Source organism: Linderina pennispora (assembly GCF_002104995.1).
Source record: "Linderina pennispora strain ATCC 12442 chromosome Unknown DL89scaffold_8, whole genome shotgun sequence".
NCBI lineage: Eukaryota > Fungi > Kickxellomycota > Kickxellomycetes > Kickxellales > Kickxellaceae > Linderina > Linderina pennispora.
In genome coordinates this window covers 225,014-244,732 of record NW_024468256.1, presented here as the reverse complement: position 1 = coordinate 244,732, position 19,719 = coordinate 225,014, and the positions used below count along the sequence as shown (strand labels likewise).

The 19,719-nt window shown below is 55.7% G+C and overlaps 12 protein-coding genes across 12 annotated transcripts; 6 read left to right on the top strand and 6 right to left on the bottom strand.

Annotated features, from left to right (window-relative positions):
• The first annotated feature begins 433 nt into the window (after positions 1-433).
• DL89DRAFT_268058 (uncharacterized protein) lies at positions 434-945 on the top strand. Its single transcript, XM_040887778.1, has one exon. It carries the CDS (start codon positions 487-489, stop codon positions 835-837), a length of 351 nt encoding a protein of 116 aa, XP_040742756.1. The 5' UTR covers positions 434-486; the 3' UTR covers positions 838-945.
• A 251-nt stretch (positions 946-1,196) lies between these two features.
• On the top strand, positions 1,197-1,906 carry DL89DRAFT_275096 (E set domain-containing protein; the record flags this gene model as incomplete). Its single annotated transcript, XM_040889257.1, has 2 exons — positions 1,197-1,353; positions 1,470-1,906. 2 exons carry the CDS (start codon positions 1,197-1,199, stop codon positions 1,904-1,906), a joined length of 594 nt encoding a protein of 197 aa, XP_040742755.1.
• Positions 1,907-2,210: 304 nt separating this feature from the next.
• Positions 2,211-2,600, top strand: DL89DRAFT_258110 (uncharacterized protein; the record flags this gene model as incomplete). The annotated part of the gene is made up of 1 exon (XM_040885579.1): positions 2,211-2,600. One exon carries the CDS (start codon positions 2,211-2,213, stop codon positions 2,598-2,600), a length of 390 nt encoding a protein of 129 aa, XP_040742754.1.
• Positions 2,601-3,272: 672 nt separating this feature from the next.
• Positions 3,273-3,733, top strand: DL89DRAFT_268056 (uncharacterized protein; the record flags this gene model as incomplete). The annotated part of the gene is made up of 1 exon (XM_040887777.1): positions 3,273-3,733. A coding segment is annotated over exon 1 (191 nt), but the record flags the coding sequence as incomplete, so codon positions are not given.
• A 198-nt stretch (positions 3,734-3,931) lies between these two features.
• On the bottom strand, positions 3,932-4,639 carry DL89DRAFT_268055 (uncharacterized protein; the record flags this gene model as incomplete). The annotated part of the gene is made up of 1 exon (XM_040887776.1): positions 3,932-4,639. A coding segment is annotated over exon 1 (155 nt), but the record flags the coding sequence as incomplete, so codon positions are not given.
• Positions 4,640-4,740: 101 nt separating this feature from the next.
• DL89DRAFT_268054 (uncharacterized protein) lies at positions 4,741-5,404 on the bottom strand. Its single transcript, XM_040887775.1, has one exon. The coding sequence runs from the start codon at positions 4,922-4,924 to the stop codon at positions 4,763-4,765; it is 162 nt and encodes a 53-aa protein (XP_040742751.1). The 5' UTR covers positions 4,925-5,404; the 3' UTR covers positions 4,741-4,762.
• A 1,965-nt stretch (positions 5,405-7,369) lies between these two features.
• Positions 7,370-7,651, top strand: DL89DRAFT_210835 (forkhead; the record flags this gene model as incomplete). Its single annotated transcript, XM_040884193.1, has 1 exon — positions 7,370-7,651. A coding segment is annotated over one exon (282 nt), but the record flags the coding sequence as incomplete, so codon positions are not given.
• A 1,133-nt stretch (positions 7,652-8,784) lies between these two features.
• Positions 8,785-11,676, bottom strand: DL89DRAFT_206549 (calcium ATPase; the record flags this gene model as incomplete). Its single annotated transcript, XM_040884097.1, has 2 exons — positions 8,785-10,091; positions 10,173-11,676. Coding segments are annotated over 2 exons (2,811 nt in total), but the record flags the coding sequence as incomplete, so codon positions are not given.
• A 1,180-nt stretch (positions 11,677-12,856) lies between these two features.
• DL89DRAFT_169380 (uncharacterized protein) lies at positions 12,857-14,634 on the bottom strand. The gene has a single exon (XM_040883775.1). It carries the CDS (start codon positions 14,356-14,358, stop codon positions 13,186-13,188), a length of 1,173 nt encoding a protein of 390 aa, XP_040742748.1. The 5' UTR covers positions 14,359-14,634; the 3' UTR covers positions 12,857-13,185.
• On the top strand, positions 14,537-14,860 carry DL89DRAFT_268050 (uncharacterized protein; the record flags this gene model as incomplete). Its single annotated transcript, XM_040887774.1, has 1 exon — positions 14,537-14,860. A coding segment is annotated over one exon (324 nt), but the record flags the coding sequence as incomplete, so codon positions are not given.
• Positions 14,635-16,008, bottom strand: DL89DRAFT_169379 (uncharacterized protein). The gene has a single exon (XM_040883774.1). It carries the CDS (start codon positions 15,923-15,925, stop codon positions 14,912-14,914), a length of 1,014 nt encoding a protein of 337 aa, XP_040742746.1. The 5' UTR covers positions 15,926-16,008; the 3' UTR covers positions 14,635-14,911.
• Positions 16,009-19,652, bottom strand: DL89DRAFT_169417 (P-loop containing nucleoside triphosphate hydrolase protein). The gene is made up of 2 exons (XM_040883776.1): positions 19,470-19,652; positions 16,009-19,365 (listed from the first exon to the last, which is right to left on the bottom strand). The coding sequence occupies exons 1-2, from the start codon at positions 19,530-19,532 to the stop codon at positions 16,093-16,095; spliced, it is 3,336 nt and encodes a 1,111-aa protein (XP_040742745.1). The 5' UTR covers positions 19,533-19,652; the 3' UTR covers positions 16,009-16,092.
• Positions 19,653-19,719: the final 67 nt, after the last annotated feature.

Below are 19,719 nucleotides of genomic sequence, written 5' to 3'. Positions count from 1 at the left end.
GGGCTGTCTGTAAGGAGCGAATGAGAGAACCAGAGATGCGTGCTGCTGCTTTTTGTAGATTACGTACCCTGTTTTTTTATGGTGTGTGTTTTTTGTAGTGAAAGGTGAAAGGGGTTTAGAATAAAAGTGCCGGAATGGACGTGTTTGCACATCGCCACACTCCCCTTTGTGCCTGGGCCCTCTTTCCGCTGTTTCCTTGCCCAGGGCTAGGGGGTGGAGTTGCAAAGAGATGGCTGCGAGTCTCTCGCTCTGCCTGTCTTGCCGCTTCCCATCCCGCGTGCCCCATGCAGCACCAGCCCCACTGGGCACTGACGCCTTCCACTTTGGCAGCCAAGCAGTCAGGTCCGCTGATCTGGAGATCCGCGATCAGAACGCCCAGGTTTTTTTCTTCGATTCATTTTTGTGCTTTTTCTGAAGGTGCTGCAAGCGCACCCTCTCTTCCCACATTCCCACCTCTCCGCATTCCCCGCCCTTCAGAAGTAACTTATGTCCACCACAACAGCACCCAAGAGCGCTCCGCTGACCCGGGTATCGGGCAAGGCCTGGAAGATTGCCAAAAAGCCGACCAACCGCACCATGATGTCCAAGACCCTGTCAAAGTCCTGGGCGAAGCGCCAGCAGGAGCGCATAGACAAGAGCTCCACCCGTCTGGCCGAACAGGAGCTGCAGGCCGAAAAGAAGGCCGAGAAGGACGCCCACCGCAACAAGATCATTGAGCGCCGGAAGAAGGCTGCCGAGAAGGAGGCCAAGGAGAAGTACGACCGGGAGATGTCGGCGCGGAAGCGCATGCGGATGAAGCGCAAGGAGCTGAAGGCCCGGGCTCACGCCAAGCACTAGCTCTTCCTCACCCCCATGTTTCTGTGTCTTCAAAATGTACCTTTTTCTGTGCCCAATGTACCTGCTGCACTTATCCCCTCGGCTGCACATGTGCTGCAACAATACCCGCTTGTGTTTTGGGCTAAACAGCGCAACCGACAATTAAAAAAAAAAGTTGCCAATCTTTTTCCCTCTCGGCGCAATAGCCCGCACGGCGTTACAGCTACCGCCCCCGTCTGCTGGTGACGGCCACTGTAATTTGTTTAGTCTTTGAGACTAAACCTGCCCGTCGCTTTTGCGTGTTTTGATTTTTTTACTTTTTGTTTTTCTCCAAACTAGATTTCTGCACCTTAGTAGTATTTTCCCCCATCGTACCAGCAATGTCGCAGCACCAAGATAACGAGGACCTCCTGCCCACCCAGACAGAGGGGTACAAGGTCGGTGAGAAGAAGACTCTTGAGGAGTACCAGACCCTGGACGCCAATGACGAGTCGCTCAACAAGTGGAAGGCGTCGCTGGGCCTCAACGCCTCCGGTGGTAAGTATTAACCATAGACCTTAGGGAATTCGCAAACCCCCTACTGCCATTGAGCCTCATCTGCGTTTTGCCAATTTTTCCAAACAACAAAAACATTAAAGTCTATGTTTATATAGCGGCTGCGCCGTCGGACGACCCGCGCAAGGTCGTGGTGCTTGCGCTTATCCTGAAGGTTGACGGCCGCGACGACGTGGTAATGGACCTGTCGTCGGCGGCGGCTGTCGAGGCACTGTCGAAGCGCACTATTGTGATCAAGGAGGGCGTCGTGTACAGTCTGACGATCCGCTTCAAGATCCAGCACGATGTGGTGTCCGGGCTCAAGTTCCTGCAGGTGGTGAAGCGCAAGGGCATTCGGGTTGACCGCAGCGAGGAGATGCTGGGCAGCTACGGCCCGAATGTGGAGCCGTACGAGAAGCAGTTCCCGCCCGACGAGGCGCCGTCGGGCATGCTGGCGCGCGGCAGCTATGCAGTCAAGGGCAAGTTTGTCGACGACGACAACAACGTGCACCTGGAGTGGGACTGGAACATGGATATCAAGAAGGCGTGGGAGTAAGTCGCGTCTGCATCCCCCTTCCCTATTATTTCTTTCTTCACTTTACCAAGTTCACCCCTATCACTAAATTGATGTCCTAGTAAACCAACATAGCCTACGTAGCCGAAGGTGTCCGTGATCGGCCCGTAATATTAATCAGTCCGATCTAGAAAACTTCCAAAGATTCATCCTCTGCACAGCCGTTTTTTTTTTCAGCTGTCTAGCAGCGGAACCCATCCCAGACCGCAAAAAGCCAGCCCTTTCTCTTCTCCACTGCTGTTACCAACACTTCCCTCCCTCCCCCAAAGCCCCTGTATCATCAGCTATGGTTTCTTTTGTCTGCAATTCGTGCCAGGAAACGATCAAAAAGCCAAAGCTCGATCAGCACGCTCAGCGCTGCCACTACGCGTCCTTCTCATGCATTGACTGCGGTGTTGATTTTGTCGGCACAACCTACCGCCAGCACACATCGTGCATGACCGAGGCGCAAAAGTACGAGGGCAAGCTCTACAAGGGTAATACCAAAGCCAATGCCAAGGGTGCCAACAAGCAGAAGCCTAACGTGCCAACGTCCACCGTGGAGCAGTTGAAGAATAAGGCGGAGCAGATCGAAAAGGAAAAGGCTGAGGAGGAGAAGAAGGAGAAGGAGAAGAAGGAGAAAAAGGGACAAGGCCGAGAAAAAGGACAAGGGCAAGAAGCGCAAGGCCGACGATGATAATGACGAGGAGGGCAAGCCCAAGGCGAAGAAGGAAAAGAAGGATAAAGAAGGACAAGAAGGACAAGAAGGACAAGAAGGACAAGAAGGACAAGTCGGAAAAGAGTGAGAAGTCCAAGGACAAGAAATCCAAGGACAAGAAGAACAAAAAGTCCAAAGCTGAGTAGGCGTGCTCTCATGACCGGCATACCAAATACATCATTTCCGTTATATTGCCGAGTCAAAAATTTTGGGCGACATGCAAACAATCTTTCTCACCACTGTCCTCTTCGTTTCATTCCGCCAAATGTCCTCAACTGTCCGACAAACTGAATTGGGCCGACATTAATATTTAGATTGAAATGTATTTGACTGCATATTTATCATAAATGAAGGAAGCGGAATGGGGTTGGATACGTGTATCTGACAACCGCCCCAAGTGGCATCTGCTTTTTTTTGGGCAGCTTGGACTCACTGATTTGCTTGTATATACATTTTCAATGGAAGTAGAAAAATGCGCCCAGTTTGTCAAGCTCGACTATCAAGTGCTAAAAGGATTGGAGGCTGAATCCTAAAGTATACGCTTTATTCCACCACACCAATCAATTTGGGGAAGAATGTAGCTACATGCCCTTGATCAATTGCCATTTGCCGGCAATCGCCTCCAGTATAAATGCTGCCCATTTTTCGGCATCTACATTGGCATATGCTAGCCGACAAACCAACATTCACATTTTCTCTCTTTGTTATTTCTCGTCCTTGAACTTGCTGCAAACAAGCCGGTTTTCTTTCTCTATTACCTCGCCCTACATACCCTCACACTATCACCTCTTCCCTGTCTTCTACATACCGAAAAGAATGAAGTGGACGCTCGCCATAATCACCCTCAGCTATGTCGCCAGCGGCCTGATCGTGAAGCTCGATTGCTTGCCGTGTCCAAACCCAGACCAGTGCAAAAAGGGCGAATGCTGGGTACCTATTCCACCTGGAGTAAAGAACATGGACACTAGCCCGCTCGCCAGCAATGAAAACCACGAAACCCATGGTGAATAAGACCTGGGTGCCCTCTAGTGAATCGCAGCATTCTTGTGCTTTGACTTCAGCCACTAAAGCCACTGGTAGACTTAAAGCTAAATAAATATGCAAGTATATACCACGCATTAACCCAGCTGCATATTCCACCATGATGCTGGGCGAGTAGGCGGAAAGTGCGAGTCAGTATCAGACGAGTTGATAATCAAACATGTCCAATAAACAACAAAGCTACAGGGGTTGTGTTTACAGCATGAGTCGACAACATACCAAGCGCTTACATCGATTACATATATATTTAACAGACATATAGATGTTTACGGTACTGGACCTAAAGAGCTATCGAATAACCACCCCATCAACACCAGCCATTTAGGCACTTACCCTTGGCGGACAAATGAATCGCTTCCATGGTGGGAATCGTGATCTGTCAAGCACAGCACATGAACGACAGCCTGATAGCGATAAGCACAATGCTTTCTTGGACTAATCAACTATCAATAGAGCGTCGGCAGCAAAGCGGTAAGATAATGCCTTGCGATACTATGCCTCTTTGTTCCTTCAGCACCATCTGTGGTTAAGACAGTTGTTTGTGTTGGCGTATATGCTGTAGTCGGTGTTTCGCTAGACATCGGCACTGTTGTTATCGAATGTGCGGATGTTGCAGGCACGAAATCTGGGCATAGCGTCATGCATCTGAAAAGGCAGTAGCCGCGTGGACAGTGGGGGCAAAAATAAAAGCACCCGTCAGGACGATGATCCTGTCGAGCTAATGTCTGTCACTACTGGCGATTCGGTTGTTTGTGTGAATGTCTTATGCATGGCGTTGGTTGCTTTCGGTATGACATACGTGGCAGTGGGCGCAACCAACACCGCACCTTTGAAAAATAGACTCCACAGCTTGCTCATTATGTGGCAGGTGTGATTTCAGTGCCTTTGTTTCGCTGAGGTTTGATGCGCAGCAGACAATAGCTGGACTGTTGGCTTGAAGAGTGTATGATATTTTTCGATAAGCGAATGAGAAGAATAGTTGTCCGGTGTTATTCCTCATGACCATGAGGAACTGATGATACATTTATGGATATATTCGTGTGGATGCAGTTCGCCAATGGGCGAATAGGTGGAAAATGTGGATTATATTGCGTTACTGATCAATAGACGCCTTGCATTGTTTGTTTACGCCCAAGGCGGATCTGCCCAGTGTCTTGTCCAGCCAAGTGACCAGGAGGACGAGACTTGTCGATATTCGGCCACCCTTTCAACAGCAGGAGGGGCACCTGCAACCTAACCACTACATATACAAGGACAGCCATCATCTCTTTGCTGTGTATTTGTTCATCAAAGGTAACATCAAATGAAAATCAGGCATTCACTCCTAACTACTGCAGTTCTGCTGGGTTCTGGCGTTGGTGGCGAAAGCATGGCGGACAAGTGCGGTGACAGCGATAGCGACAGCGCAGGGCATACGGTAACACGGCCAACAGAAACTACCTCGTTGCTGAAGCAGTCAGTGGCGGCGGTGCTGCTGCCTCACGTCGGGTTTGGTGGGCCCATTCACATTTCCACACCAGTAGACACCATCGGGTGCAGCAGCCAATGTGCGCCGGGCCATGTGTGCCCGATGTACTGCATTCTCAGACTTGACACGATATGAGCACAAGATCACACAGACACCGGTGGTCCAGGCGCCATCTATAAACTCTTGTGAGTGGGGAGGGACCGGCTATTGTGCACCCCTACCATCTTGGCTATGTAGTGTAATATCATCTCATTTCACGTCGGCTTGTGTTTAATCCTGATGTAATCATTGTTGCTGTTAAATGCTGATGGCCATGTGCTGGCGGGTGGGTGGCACACCGTGCAGCCGAGCACGCGCAGGCAGCGAGCTGCAGCAGATCAGATGAGTTTTGTTTGTTTTCTTTTTCCCAAGCCTGAGCCTTGTTTATATTCTCCTACTCTTTCTGCCACTCGCCAGCGCACCCTCTACCTCTGCGCCCTCCTCTGCTTTCTACACCAGATTGCGATTGCCCCACTCTGCTGCACGCATCGCAACTAGCGTGTATAGCATCAAGACTCGCAGAGAATAGTACGCTGGTCTGGGAAACCCTTCCCCCAAGGCCACAGGCATCTGTGTTAACTGCATCGCTGAACTTGATTTTCAGCCCTTGCTTTCGATAACCTCTCTTTGTGTGCACGCGTGGGCGTTTCTTATTCCTAGCCAGGGGAGTTACTGCTCGATTTTGCCTGGCTGCGCAGTTAATTGCGTGCCATTATTTTCTCCTCAAAAAATTGCAACAGTGCTGTTTTTTCTTTCATACTCAGCCCAGGCTGTCGGCCAGAAAGAGATAACAAAAAACACCAAAGCCAAAATATTGCCCTGCTCCACCCCCTCTTCTTTCCCCGCGCATTTTCCTCCCCCTTTGCTCAAAATACAAAAGCGCATACCATCCTCATTATTTACCAGAACTCTTACATTCCACTGTTTGTTGTTTCTCTCGTCCGCTTTTTCGTCCATTATTGCCACTATTTTAAACACTATTGGGACAGGTTTTTTGTTGCTCTTTTTGATGATCTGAAGGGACGGTGGGGAAAAAACTCTCGCTACGCCTTTGTCTTCTCACTCTTTTCTACTATCTCTAAACATACGCTGCGCATTTACACACGCTCCTTCCCAATTGTCCCCAGAAATGAGCAAAAACTCAGACCCTCTGCGGACGCCAAAGCTGGCGACACACCATACATTCGACAGCGAATACACAACGCCAGTAAACAGCCACAGCCGGCGGCATATAGTCGATGACGAGGCCCAGAATGGCGCAACAGAGCTGCATATGGACAGCACACAGGCACCGGTCCAGGCATACGCAAAGCTCGAGGGCCCTGATTTCTGCTATTATGTGCGGACGCTGGAGGTGACGCTGGGGCGCCACCCGACAAGCGCACACCACGAATCGGTCGATATTGATCTGGGCGACAGCAAGGCAGTGTCGCGGCGGCACGCCAAAATATTCTACAACTTTGTGTCGCAGAGCTTTGAGCTGCAGGTGTTTGGGAAGAACGGGTGTCTGGTGGATGACGAATACTTCAAGCGCGGGCAGGCGGTGACCCTGCGGCACAAGATGATGATTCAGATAGGCGATACCGAGTTCTCATTTCTGCTGCCCAAAGTGGCAGCCCCAGCGGCAGCCCTGGAGACCGGCGGGCCGCTGGGCACTCTGGGCCGCAACACGCTTGCGGCTGAAATAGCTGCGCAGCACGATGTGTACCCGGTCAGCACTATTACTCCACAGCGGCTGAACCTGTACAATCGCCCGGTTCCGCCGCCCCCACTGGACGGGAGCGCAGACATGATGATGATGCCCACGCTGCCGGGCCATCCACGCCAGTCAAAGTACTCGCGGCCGGTGGTGAAGACAGAATACATTGGCACTCCGCAGTACAGCCCTGGCCCGCCACCTCCAGGCGCAAATATTTTGAGTCATGACGGCAAGCCGCCCGCCCCATTGTCGTTTGGCGAACCACCGGTGTACGCGAATAGTGGCGGAGGGTCGGGCGGCAGCAGCGTCAGCCCAACCGGATCCTACACCCAGTCGGCAGCACATTTCCCACAGCAGAACTCAACTTCCAAGCAGTTCCAGCCACGCCCGCAGCCGAACCAGCCCCAGACGCAGACGCCTGGCAGTGCCTCTAGCAGTGTCCGGATACTGCCGTCGACGCAGCGTCCACCCCCACCGCCGCCCGAGCAGAGCCTGGAGCTGGCGAAGCCAACATACTCGTATGCGTCTCTGATTGCGCAGGCGATAAATGCGACACCCGAGAAGAAGGTGACCCTGAACGGCATTTACACATTCATCATGAACAACTACCCGTACTACAAAAACGCGCAGAACGGCTGGCAAAACTCTATCCGCCACAACCTGTCGCTGAACAAGGCCTTTGTCAAGGTTCTGCGTGCGAGCAATGAGCCTGGGAAGGGGTCGTACTGGGCCATCGACGATGCGTACAAAGGCCAGTTCTCGAACGGCGTGTACAAGCGCACACGTAGGACAAAGAAGGCAATGCAGCAGGAGCGCGAGCAGGAGCGGGCACGGAAGGGCCTGCCGGTGGAGTCCGTTGCCAGAGGATGCTAGCCCAAATGCACAGCGGGCAAATGGCCCTCCGCCACAGCTTATGCCCAAGATTGGTGCTGGCCAGCAGCAGCCACCGAGGCCGAGACCTAGCCCACGGCCAGCGGTTGGTGCTGGCCACCACCTGCAGCCAAGGCCAAGGCCAGCACCAGGCCCTGTCCAGCAGCAGCAGCAGCAGCAGCAGCGCCCTGTTTCTACCCCTCGGCCAGTGGCAGTACCGAGGCCAGCAGCAGCAGCACCCAGGCCAGTGGCAGCACCCAGGCCAGTGGGGGCACCTAGGCCAATTTCAACCCCCAGACCGGCCGCAGCCACTAGACCACCGTTCCGGCCAACAGTGCGGCCAGCAGCCAGACCGCCTCTGCCACCAGCTGCAGCTGGAGTGAAGCGCGTGCGGCCATCTGAGGCGCCAGCCAACGGCCACACAAACGGCGGCTCTGGCCCTGACACAGTTGGTCACCCGATGAAGCGCCTGAACACTGGTGCCCCTGCATCGACGGGCGAAGATACAGTTGGATACACTTCATCGTCATCGTCTTCAGCGCAGAGCTGTGCGGCTGGACCCTCACCACAGCCACGCCAAGAGACACCGGATAGGCAGCAGAAAGCTGAAAAACCCAACAGCGTGCCGCCGCCAGCTTCACTGCCTGGTGCTCGCAACGGCGCGACTCCCAAGGGCGGATTCACTGCACAGCCTCAACCGCAGCCGCGCCAGAGTGTTGCTCGGTAGACCAAACCCACCACACACATCCCCCAGCGTTTATACTTTCTAACTTGCATTTACTTTCCTTTTTATCTGTCTAATATCATATTATTTCCCATCGATATCCACTATCGCATACATCAGAGGCTACATGTACGAGTGTTTGCATATTACCACATGTATTTTCTGTATGCAAAAAGAAAGTATCACGCCGAAGAGGCGTTGCGTCGATGTGCCACGTAACCGGCTGCGGATGTGGCTGTCTTGCGCAACACCAGCTTGAGGAGCTCACTGAAGACGACCTGCAGCACAACGGCAACAGCAATGACGACCCAAGCCGGCCAGCCAGTGGCACCAGCTCGAGCCAGTCATTGAGCCTGGGTACATATGTGCCAATGATGTACAGAACAAACGACAGAAGCACACCACCGACCATCCACATGTTGGAACGCAGCCCCGTATCAAGCAAACTGCGGTCCACAGAGCGTGACAGGAATGCCTGATTCAGCTGCAAGACGGTGAGAACACCGAATGCCACAGAGCGGGCGCCGGCAATATGTGGAAACATGTTCTCGTCGGCATTGGTCTCTGGGTTGCCCCGATGGAAGATCGAGGCTGTGTAGAGGTCGGGGCTTGTGCCATCCTTGCTTGCCAGCACAGTGACGCCAAAGGGTGTCAGGGCAGCGAACAAAAAGACACCAAAGGTGACCGCGGCCATGAAGAACGCCTGCGCAAGCAGGACCAGCGTTGTGCGCCAAACTAGGATGCCGCTCTTTGGGTTCCTTGGCGGGCGGCGCATAATGTTGGACTCGGGCGGGTCCATACCAAGCGACAGCGCAGGCGGGACGTCGGCAATGATGTTTGCCCACAGAATCATGATTGTTGTGAACGGCAGGTCCAGATTGAGCACCGAGGCGAACAGGAACAGGAAGATCTCGGCCGAGTTGCAGCTGAGCAGGTACAGGATAAACTTCAGGATGTTGTCGAAAATGCGCCTGCCCTCTTCAACCGCTGCCACAATGGTTGTGAAGTTGTCGTCGACAAGGACCATGTCTGCTGCCTCCTTGGTGATGTCGGTGCCACCGAGGCCCATGGCAACGCCGATATCTGCGCCTTTGACCGCTGCTGCATCGTTGACACCATCACCAGTCATAGCAACGATGTGGCCGGTCTGTTGCAGTGCCTTGACGATCTTGATCTTGTTCTCCGGCGACACGCGCGCAAAGACGCTGGGGAAGGGGTCAAGCATAGCGGTGGCTTCGTCAGAGAGTAAGTCTAGTTCAGCACCAGTAATCGCGCGGCTGTTCTCAACATGGTCTGGCTGCAGAATGCCGATAGACTCAGCAATGGCCGACGCAGTGCCAATGTGGTCGCCGGTGATCATAATGACCTTGATACCGGCCTCATGGCAGCGGTGCACCGACTCGACGATGCCCGATCTGGGTGGGTCTATCAGACCGATCAGGCCAGCAAACACCAAATCACATTCCGCCCACGCTTCACCCAGCGTCTCTTCAGTGAGCGGCAGGTCACTGTCGACGTAGAGTACCTTGGCCGCAAGACCCAGCACGCGCAGACCGCGGGCGGCCATGCCCTCGCAGTGCTCGCCAGTGGCAGCGGTAAGATCGTCAGTAAGCGGCGCGCTGTTATTACCTAGGAGGGATACTGCATTGGAAGTAGCTGAGCGAGCAATGTCCTCCGACGATGAAGCACTGGTAAGGAATCCAGCGGCACTGGTGAGCTGATGTGTGCACTTCGAAAGCACCTCTTCAGGAGCGCCCTTGACTGCCACCAGCAGGCAGCGTCTTGTGGTCGACCCACCGCTGGTACTGTGCATGGGGACCTCGTACACAACACTCATGCGCTTGCGGTCCGAGTCGAATGCATTCTCGACTAGAAGCTTGAGCGTGGCAGCCGGATCAGCACTGGCAAACTCCCGCTTGCGCACACCCGCCTTTTGCGCAGCAATGGCCATGGCGACTTCGGTTGGGTCTCCAATACTCTTCCACCGAGCCTCGGCTTCGTCGTAAAACACCTCTGCGTTGTTGCATAACGCGCTGGCAACCATCGACATGTCAGCAGCCGCTGTGCCATACTTCTCTGTCTGCGTCATATCCATGGGCGGTGCGGTGCGCCTACTGACATGACCGCGATACACAACCTCGCCCTCATTTGGGTCCTGCGATGTCGACTTTGTGAACTCGAACAATATGCCGTTGGCATCAACCAGCTCGCTAGCACCCATCTTGCCCTCAGTCAGCGTGCCGGTCTTGTCGGAGCAAATCACTGTTACACTGCCAAGAGTCTCAACAGCCGGAAGGGTCCGCACCAGGGCATTCCGGCGTGCCAAGCGATGAACACCAAGCGACATAGTGACTGTGGTCACGGCCACCAGGCCCTCAGGGATCACAGACACAGCGAGCGAAATGCCGGTAATGAAGATGGGCACAAACTTGCGGCCCCAGGCAACACCACAAATTACAATGCAGGCGCATAGCGACAGGGCCAAGACCACGAGCCAGAGTCCGAGGCGGGCAAGTTTGCGCTGGATCGGCGTGCGTCTCACCGACGATGCCGACCGGTTGATGGCAACACTGATCTTGCCAATCTCGGTTTTTGCACCGGTGCGGATGACGATGCCGCGGCCACGACCGCGAGCCACCAGCGTTGACATGAACGCGTTGCCTTTGCAGTCGCCCAGAGGCAGCTGGCGGGTACGCACCTTGATTTCCTTTGGATCCTTGCGCACACCAATGCTCTCGCCAGTCAGCACGCTTTCGACGATTTCGAGCTGCGCGCATGAAACAAGTCGCAAGTCGGCAGGGATTGATTCGCCTTCGCTGACCTCGACTAGATCGCCAGGAACCAGGTCAGCTGCATCAATGGTCTCCAGACTGCCGTCGCGGATGACCTGCGCGTGCGGCGTGCTCAAATTCTCCAGTGCCGAGAGGGTTCGGCCGGCCTTGATCTCCTGCCACGAGCCGACGATCGTGTTGAGCACGACCACGACAGCCAAGACGATCGACGACTTCCACTCGCCATCGATGGCGGTGGCAACGATGGCCGCACACAGCATCAGTACCATGACATCAGTCAGTTGGACCCAGACAATCTTCCACCAGGGGCGGCGCACGGGTCGCGGCAGCTCGTTGGTGCCGTAGAATTCGCGGTGCTTGAGAACCTGCTCGGGCGACAGGCCATTGTTGAGGTCAGTGCGGAACATGGCGACGAGCTTCTCGATCGTGCGGTCAAAGTACAGGCTGGGCGGCGGGAACACGGCTCCACCGGTGACTGGCATATGGTACGAATGGCCGTCGTCGTCGATGATCTTGCCGAACTTGTCGATGATCGGCGCCAGCGCGCGCTGCTCATGCTCGTCGACCAGGTCACGCCAGTCGTTGCCTTGGGGCAGGCATGCTAGCGTGAGCCTAAGCATGGTGACAGCCGCCAGCCTTTCTTCGTCAGGGCCATTGTCCGAAATCCGCTTGTGGAGCTTGAGCGCGCGGCGCAGGTCAGCCACAGGCTTGCCGCCCACGCACTGCTGGAACTCGATGACCTCTTCGATGAACTGGCCAAACAAAAAGTACGCCGACCTTGCGTTCTCTGGACAGGCGCTTCTTCAGAAACGAGCCCTCCTCGTCAACCATGGTCATCAGCAGGGCATCGCACAGGCGGCGCATCAGCCCAATGTCCAGGTGCGGCTGCTGGCGCGACTTCAGACGAAAATCGACCACATACTGCAGGCTGTCGAGCACCTCGGTCAGCGATACATCGGCAGCAGCCACCTCGCGAGGCTGGGGCTGCTGGGCGCCGGCGGTCTGCTCGGATTCGGCCGATCCCACGGTGGTTGCTGAGGGCGAGCGGCGCAGCTGACGCAAGAGCGGATTGTTGTGGACGAGCTGGTAGCGGCGTCCGTGGCCACGCTGAGCACGCGCGGCGTGGATGTCGAACAGGTCGACAACATGGATGCCGATCTGGAACTCGACCGATTCCTTGCCATCAAGCACCGGCATATCGGCAGGGCACACGTCGATGGAGGCAGAGGATGCCTCGGGTGAGGCAGCGGTGGCGATAGCTGTAGCAGCAGCATGGGCGTCGCCGGGTACAGAGGGGTTTAAATCTTCGGTGATATAGGAACTTCCATTACGAACAGGGTTTACCATTGACTTGGGTCAGGAGAGAAATTGCTAAAGGCGAGGGCTCTGGGCTTGGTGCTTGGGGGTAGTGTGCTGTGAGTTTGTAGCTGACTCTTTGGCCTGGTAAGAGAGATTTAGAGGCAGAAAAGGAGAGTAGGTTAGAGTGCTGGACAAGAGTCAGGCGCTGGATGCGGAACTTTTTATATCCAAAAAAACGGTGCCCTAGCAGACAGCGTATGCTCGGATCTTGTTGCTCAGCGGGCACGTGTGAACAACCAAGGAGGCACAACAAACAGCAGACCGCAGAATTCCGTCATTGCGACCAGGAGGGAGATCCGCTGCTGCGCCTTTTATCTGTGCTCTCACGGGGCTCATAGTCGAGCATTTTTATTTTTTGGCTGCAGATACGCGCTTCTAGAAGACCGAGGCCAGGGTCAGCAATCCCCTCCCCCGCACACCGAAGCCTGCGAGCCCCTTTGTTTGGGACGCGCCTTTTACATACGCAGCAATTGTCGAGCTCAATGGGCCAGCTTTTTCTAGAACATCCATTTGCACGGGGACAAGCCATCCTGGCCACATGTGAGTCGATTGAGTTGATACTTGCCAAGAAGCTACTTTTCGGCTGGCCGCATCGTCAGGTACTCGTTGGCAATACTCTTGACGGCTAGCATGACGGCCTCGTAGAGGCACTCCTCGTTCATCTCCTGCTTGCGCTGCACGGCGCTATCGGTGGCCATGGTCACGGTGCTGCCCAGTGCGACGTCCACGTCAGCATCCACAATCTGGTCGCGCGGCTCAGCCCAGCATGCAAGCGGCAGCATCTGCGAGAATGTCCGCAGCGTCTGCTTGCGCGCCGGGTCACGCAGCACCACGCAGAGACCCAGGAATCCCTGGTCCTCAATAGGCATCACCGAGAACGGCTGGATTCCCAGCAGCAGCTCGGTCTTGTGCGCCTTGTAGAACAGCGGGCTCTCGGCGTGCGCCTTCGGCTCCTCCCCAGCAGCCTCCGCTGGCTGCGCCATTCCCTCCACCGCGTGCTGCACAAACTGGATAGCCGTGACTGCCGCGCCATAGCCGCCGTCAAAGCCCTTGGGCAGCGTGAAGGTGTCGCCGCGCTTAGCCTGCATCTCGGGAGCACCCTCCAGCTCCTTAGCCGCGCTCTTCACGGTAATCTCGCCGTGGCCGTGGAAGTCAAACACCGAGTCCATGGTCCGGTACACGACGCTCTCTATGTTGCTGTCCTGCAGGTTATCCACCAGCCGGACCGTAAACACTTCGTGATCCTGGATCGGCGGTGCGATCGTGTCGATGACCGAGTCCAGCGACCGCTTCAGCTCGCCGCTGAACTTGGTGATATTCTCCTGGTTCACCAGCGTCTTCACCCGCCCCTCGATCATCTTCGATGCCTCGGTGCTGCGCACCTGATCAATCGATGACTTTAGCTTGCCGATGCCACTCTTGAGCTGCGCGTTCTGCTCAACCAGAGCTGCCGCCTGGCCCCAAATCCCGCCCCACGACCAGCTGCCGCTCTGCGCTTGGTGCGCTGGCTGTGCTGGCTGCTCCGCTGACTCTGTCAGGTCATCAATAAACTTGAGCATGGTCTTGGGGTCCTCCTTTGCCTTTTCGCCGTCGCTCTCCTTGGCAGCATCCTTTGCATTGGCGGAGGCATTCTCGGCAGCATCAGCTTCGGCCTCGGCCTCATCAGCGATTTCGAGTGTCTCCAGGAACTGCAGAGCGTCGTCGCGTGCCTTTTTCTTGGCATCCGAGTCGTTCTTTGGCGGCATTTCTTAACAAGGTAACTAATTGATAAAACACAAAAAATGAAGAACAAAAAAGACGCCTGCGATGAAACGCCAGCTTCGATCAGCAGCTGAGCTCATGGGTCAGGGGGTGGGGGCCGATTTTGAAATTGCGACCTTGACCATATAAAAACTCCAACTAGGCCTCGAACCAGCACCAGAAGTGGCCAGCACACGGATAGCCCATAGCCAACATATGCACACATACCTGCTTTCGATTCTTGCTGCCGCCGTAGCAGTTTTTGCTGCAGAGGAGCCGCCAGTCCGCACGCCGGTGCCAGCCATCACGCTGACAATGGAGACTACATACCGGCCCGGAATGACCACGACCGCATCCGACACACGCATCTTCACGCCTCTACCGTTCACGCCCAACCTGCGCCATATCATCGACTCTGCCACCACTGAGCCACCGGTTGCCAATATTGTGCGCAACGCGCACATCCAGACTTACGACGACAGATCCACTGCTCGCGAGGAACTCTAGACAAAGAATTTTAATATATTTGTTGCCTCCAACGACGTTTTGAATGTGTTTTTACTTGCGGTCAGGCTTGTTGAGCAGATCAATGGCATCGGCGACAGGATCGGTGGGCTTCGTCTTTGCTCCACCCTTCTTGGTCACACCAGCCATGTTGCTGGAATGGAGCAGCTCCTTGATCCTTCCAAGGTAGGCCGACTGCAGCTCGCTCGGCTTCGCGTTTCTTCCCTTGGAGTACGAGAATCCACCCCTCGATCCGGTCTCAAACACCAGCGCTGACTCGCGCGTGCCACGCGGCCGTGTCGACAGAATGACATCGGGCTTGCCGTGGCTGTCAAACTTGGCCGACGCGACATAGAACGTCTTGACATCGCGGTACTGGAAGCCCTCCTCGGCCGAGTGACTTGGCAGCGGCAGGTACGCAATAATGCCCTGCACAGCAACAGCATAGCCGCCAGCCGCACGGTTCAGCACACGGCCCTGCACCTGCAGCTCCTCACTCGCTGGCACGTAGTCGTGGTAGGTCGGCGAGTTGTGGATGCCGTCCTCGGACGTGTTCCGCATGTTGGTCGCATTCATAAACGACAGCGCCTCCTCCACTACAACCTTGCCGTCCTTCACTGCCTGCTTCCACTCGCCGCGCCGCGCCCGCGCCTCGTCCAAAAACTCCTCCCACTGCTTCCGTGTCATCAGGCCGATGTTACGCACTGGTCCTGAGCTCTTGGCATCCGCCTCCTCCGCCTGCTCGCCGTCGAAGCGGCTCAGCGTTGCCGAGAACATGCTGTTGCTGGCTGGCGCCGAGCGCGGCGACCGCGACTCGGGGAAGTTCTCCTTCCACGCGTTCACCATCATCACCTGCTGGTTCGCGCTCTCAAACGGTGTGATCTGCTCCTTGGTATCCAGAGACCCGATCGTCACCAAACGCGTGTGCACCTTGGACGGCATCGTGCGCTTCAGGCCCCAGTCGCCGTGTGTTGCTGCCTCCGAGAACGTTGTGTACACCTGCTTGATCTTCGGGTCAAAGCTCGCCAGCTTCGATGTGCGGTACAGCCTCGCGAACGCACTCTCCATTTTGACTAAAGCGAAGTTGAATTGGGTCGGAAAATGAATGTTGCTGACTGAAAAAGCAAATGCACAGGCGATTTCAAAATGAAGCAGGTGAAAAACCGAGCCATTATCAGCACCAAGCAGGCATGTGATCTGAACAGGTGATAAATTAACGTAAATCTAGATATCGGCTACCGCGCAGCCGGAGCCCGCCGCGGCTGGCTAAGCCTGAAGATTGCCACATCGGCGTCGGGCTTGACGTTCATGTCCTGCGGGGTGATCAGGATAAACTGCGTTGTGCTGCTGGACTTTGCGCTGTCGACCATCATCCGCATGGCGATGGCTCTGTTGGCTGCATCCATAAACACATCAAACTCGTCCAGCGCCCGGACCGGACAGCTCATGGCCTCCCACAGCGACAGCAGCAGGCAGATGGTTGTGAACGACTTTTCGCCGCCCGACAGCGACTTGGTGTCCTTTCGCTGGAATCCCTCGCCGTTCTGTGGCTGGCTGTTCCTCGAGTTGTGCCCGCTGACCAGATCCTGATCTGTCTGCACCTTGGGCACCAGTGTGCGATTGGCGTGGTCAAACTCGAGCTTGCCCATGTATCCGCGCTGATACAGGTGCTGCGTGAACTGCATCTTGGTGCGCACCGTCATCGAGTCGCGGAACTGGATCCACTTTTGCAGCCTTTGCTGGTGCGCTGTCTTCAACACAGCCACGAGTTTGCTGATGCTGCGCACTTCCTCCTTGGCCTTGGCATACGCCGTGATGTGGAGGTCGGCTTTCTCGGCCACCTGGTCCAGCGACATGCGGCTGGACTTTTCGATCTCGTCCAGCCGCGCCTTGCACTCACTGATCATGCGGTCCAGTGTCGCTGCCGGGTGCTTGACGCGCACGCGCTCCTCGCTGACCCGTCTCGCCTGCACCTGCTGCTCCTGGACCACTGCCTCGGCATCGGCGTGCTGCCGCTCCAGTGCTGCGGCCTTCTCTTGCAGGCTAACACGCTTGGCGTTCCAGTAATCAGTGTTGTTGATGTGCTTTTGCCGCTCCGACGCCATGTCGTCAGCCTCTTGCCGCAGCTGCGCCGCATGCTCTCTGGTACGCGCAATCTTGGCATCCACCAGCGCAATGTTGCTCTCAATCTGTTCCATCTCCTCCTTTTTCGCCTGCTGCTGCGCAAAGAGGTCACGGAACTGGCTCTTGATCGACTCTAGCTGCTGTGTCAGGTGCCCGTGCTCGGTCTCCAGCGCTGAGATCTTGGCTGGCTCATCACTCAGTAGCTGGTCGCGCAGCTGCTGGATCTCGGCCTGCAGCTTGTTTACATGGCTGCGCGCCAGTCGGATCGCATTGTTGCCATCCATGTGCTTCGTCTTGAGCCCCTCCTGCTCGCGCTCAACCTGCTGCAGCGCACGCTGCGCCTTGTTCAGCTCTCCGTTGTGCTGCGCCAGCTGCTTCTTCTCGCGCTCAATCATCCGGGCCACATCTTCACCCAGGCGGCCGGACTGCGGCACCATTCGCATTGCCTGCGTTGACAGACCCCCGGACCGCGTGCCCACGCTGTACCCTTCGGCTGTCAGACACGCTATCACGTTGCGTGGGAATCCCCCCTTGTTCGATTGCATGATCTTGTCACCCATCGCGCGCTGCTCGACCAGAATCACTTGCTCGATGCGGTTCAGGTTAATCAGCTGCCGCTTCACCACTTCGTTGCTGACATCCAGTGCACGCAGAACAGTTGTAAACCGCTGTTCGGGCTCGCCATGCGAATAATCAAACAGCTCTGTGTTGCAAATAATTATGCGTGATTGGCACCCGCACCGACGCATAATGGCGTCCAGAGTTTGTCGGTCTGCATGCGATTCAACCAGGAACGCATTCAGAACTTTGTCCAGCAAGCTCTCGATGACCCGGGACCACTTGGAGTCGCGCAGCTTCAGGAACTTGCCCAGCGGCCCAACTGGCTTCATACCGCGCCACTGTGCCCGGTCAACTAGACCCAGTACTTCCGGCACGCCCCTCCCAAACGCATTCATATGGTTGGTGGTCTGCTTCTCCAGGCTGTCCAGCGCATTCCTGCACTTGGTTACCGCAACCGTGTGCTTGTCAACGTCACGGTACCGCGCACTCTTGCTTTCGCGCAACCCTGCCGATTTGTTCTCGTACTCAAGCTGCTTCTCCTGCAACTGCGTGACCTTGGCCTCCTCGGCCTTGGTCTGCTCCTCCTTGGTGCCGACCTGCTTCTGTATGGCGATGCGGCCTGTCCTGTCATCACCCTGCAGCCGTGCCCGCTCTGCCTCGAGCTCCTTGGCAATGGCGTCGCGGCGCTGTCGGGTAGAGCGCGCAACCGAGTTCATCTCATCTTCTGTCTGCTTAAACTCGCGGAGTGCAGCGTTGATCTCGCTGAGCTCGTGATACGGGACGCTGCGTTCGGCTTGTAATGGCTCCAGTTGCGCCAGCTCTCGGTCTGCCTTCTCCGCCAGCTCCTTGGACTTGCTCTGAATCTCCTCCATTCGTGCACTCTCTTCAGCGACCTTTTCGTCGATTTTCTCAATCTTTCGCTGATGCACCTGCAATGTCTCTTCGATTCCACTTGCCTCCTTCTCCGCCTCCTCAACAATCGCCCATGCCATCTGCTTGCTGAGGTCTGTGACCTGCTCAGAGAGATTGCGTGCCTGTTTCATGTCGTCGTAATGCTGTTTCCACCGCTGCCGCTCGGCCTTCATCTCCGGAAGCACTTCCTTTTTGCGGTCGATGCTGGCCTGTGCCCGGGTAATCGCCTTGCACACAGCCTCCAAGTCGTCGCTCAGCTGCATCAGCTGCGTGCCTTTAAGGAAGAAATGGTACATCTTGTCGGGACTGGTGCTGGCTAGGAACTCGCGCGCTGCGTCCTGTGACAGAATGTTGATCGGGTTATCGATCTGAATCGCCATGTGGTCGACAATGGCCACCAAGTCCTCCTTCTTGCGCGACACCACTGCCCCGCTCTCGCCGTTTTTGATCTTGAACTGTGAAGCCGACCCCGAGTCACTGCTGCTCAGCACCCGCTCCACCAGAATCGACGCACCAAACAGCTCCGGATGGTACGCCTCGGGACCACAATTGCGCAGCTGCACCCGCACTGTCGCTTTGCCTTGGCCCTCACGAATGAAGCCCTTTAGGTTCGATGCGCGATTAGTCAGGGTCGCCTTCCCGCCCAGCGCAATAATCAGCGCGGTCAGAATTGCACTCTTGCCGCTGCCATTCTGGCCAGTGATGAAGTTCACCTTGGGACACAGGTTGACTTTGACGTGCTCGTGGCACATAAAGTCCACCAACTCGACACACTCGACAATGCCAATATCCGGCACAACGCCCTGTGCGCCGCTCCTTTGCTGGACTCCGCGCGTGCGAACCACGCCTGTGTGGTCACCCCGGGTTCCATTGTCAAGCGTTCTGGAGTGCGTCGCCTTCGCTTTCTTTGACTACAGCCAGAGGTCAGTATTAGCAGGGTGCCCCAATTTACCTAGAATGCCGAATGCACTTGCACTTTTTGCGCAGCCAGCAGAAACAAAAGGCCGATACTTGCTTTGACGACCACGTCCTCAGAGTCTGAATGTTCGCGGACCCGTGGCTCGCGCATTTTAACCATACCCCAGTTGTCGGAGTAGGAAAGATTGAACAGTACAAGTGGTGCCAGAAAACAGAGAATTGGGTAGCTCAATTGAAGAGAACAGGGATTATGTTAAAAAAATTTTCGACACGAACATTACCCAGAACGCGTACACAAGCAAGCGTGTCATCACAGCAACTCTCGATAGTCAACGATCTGGACTCCG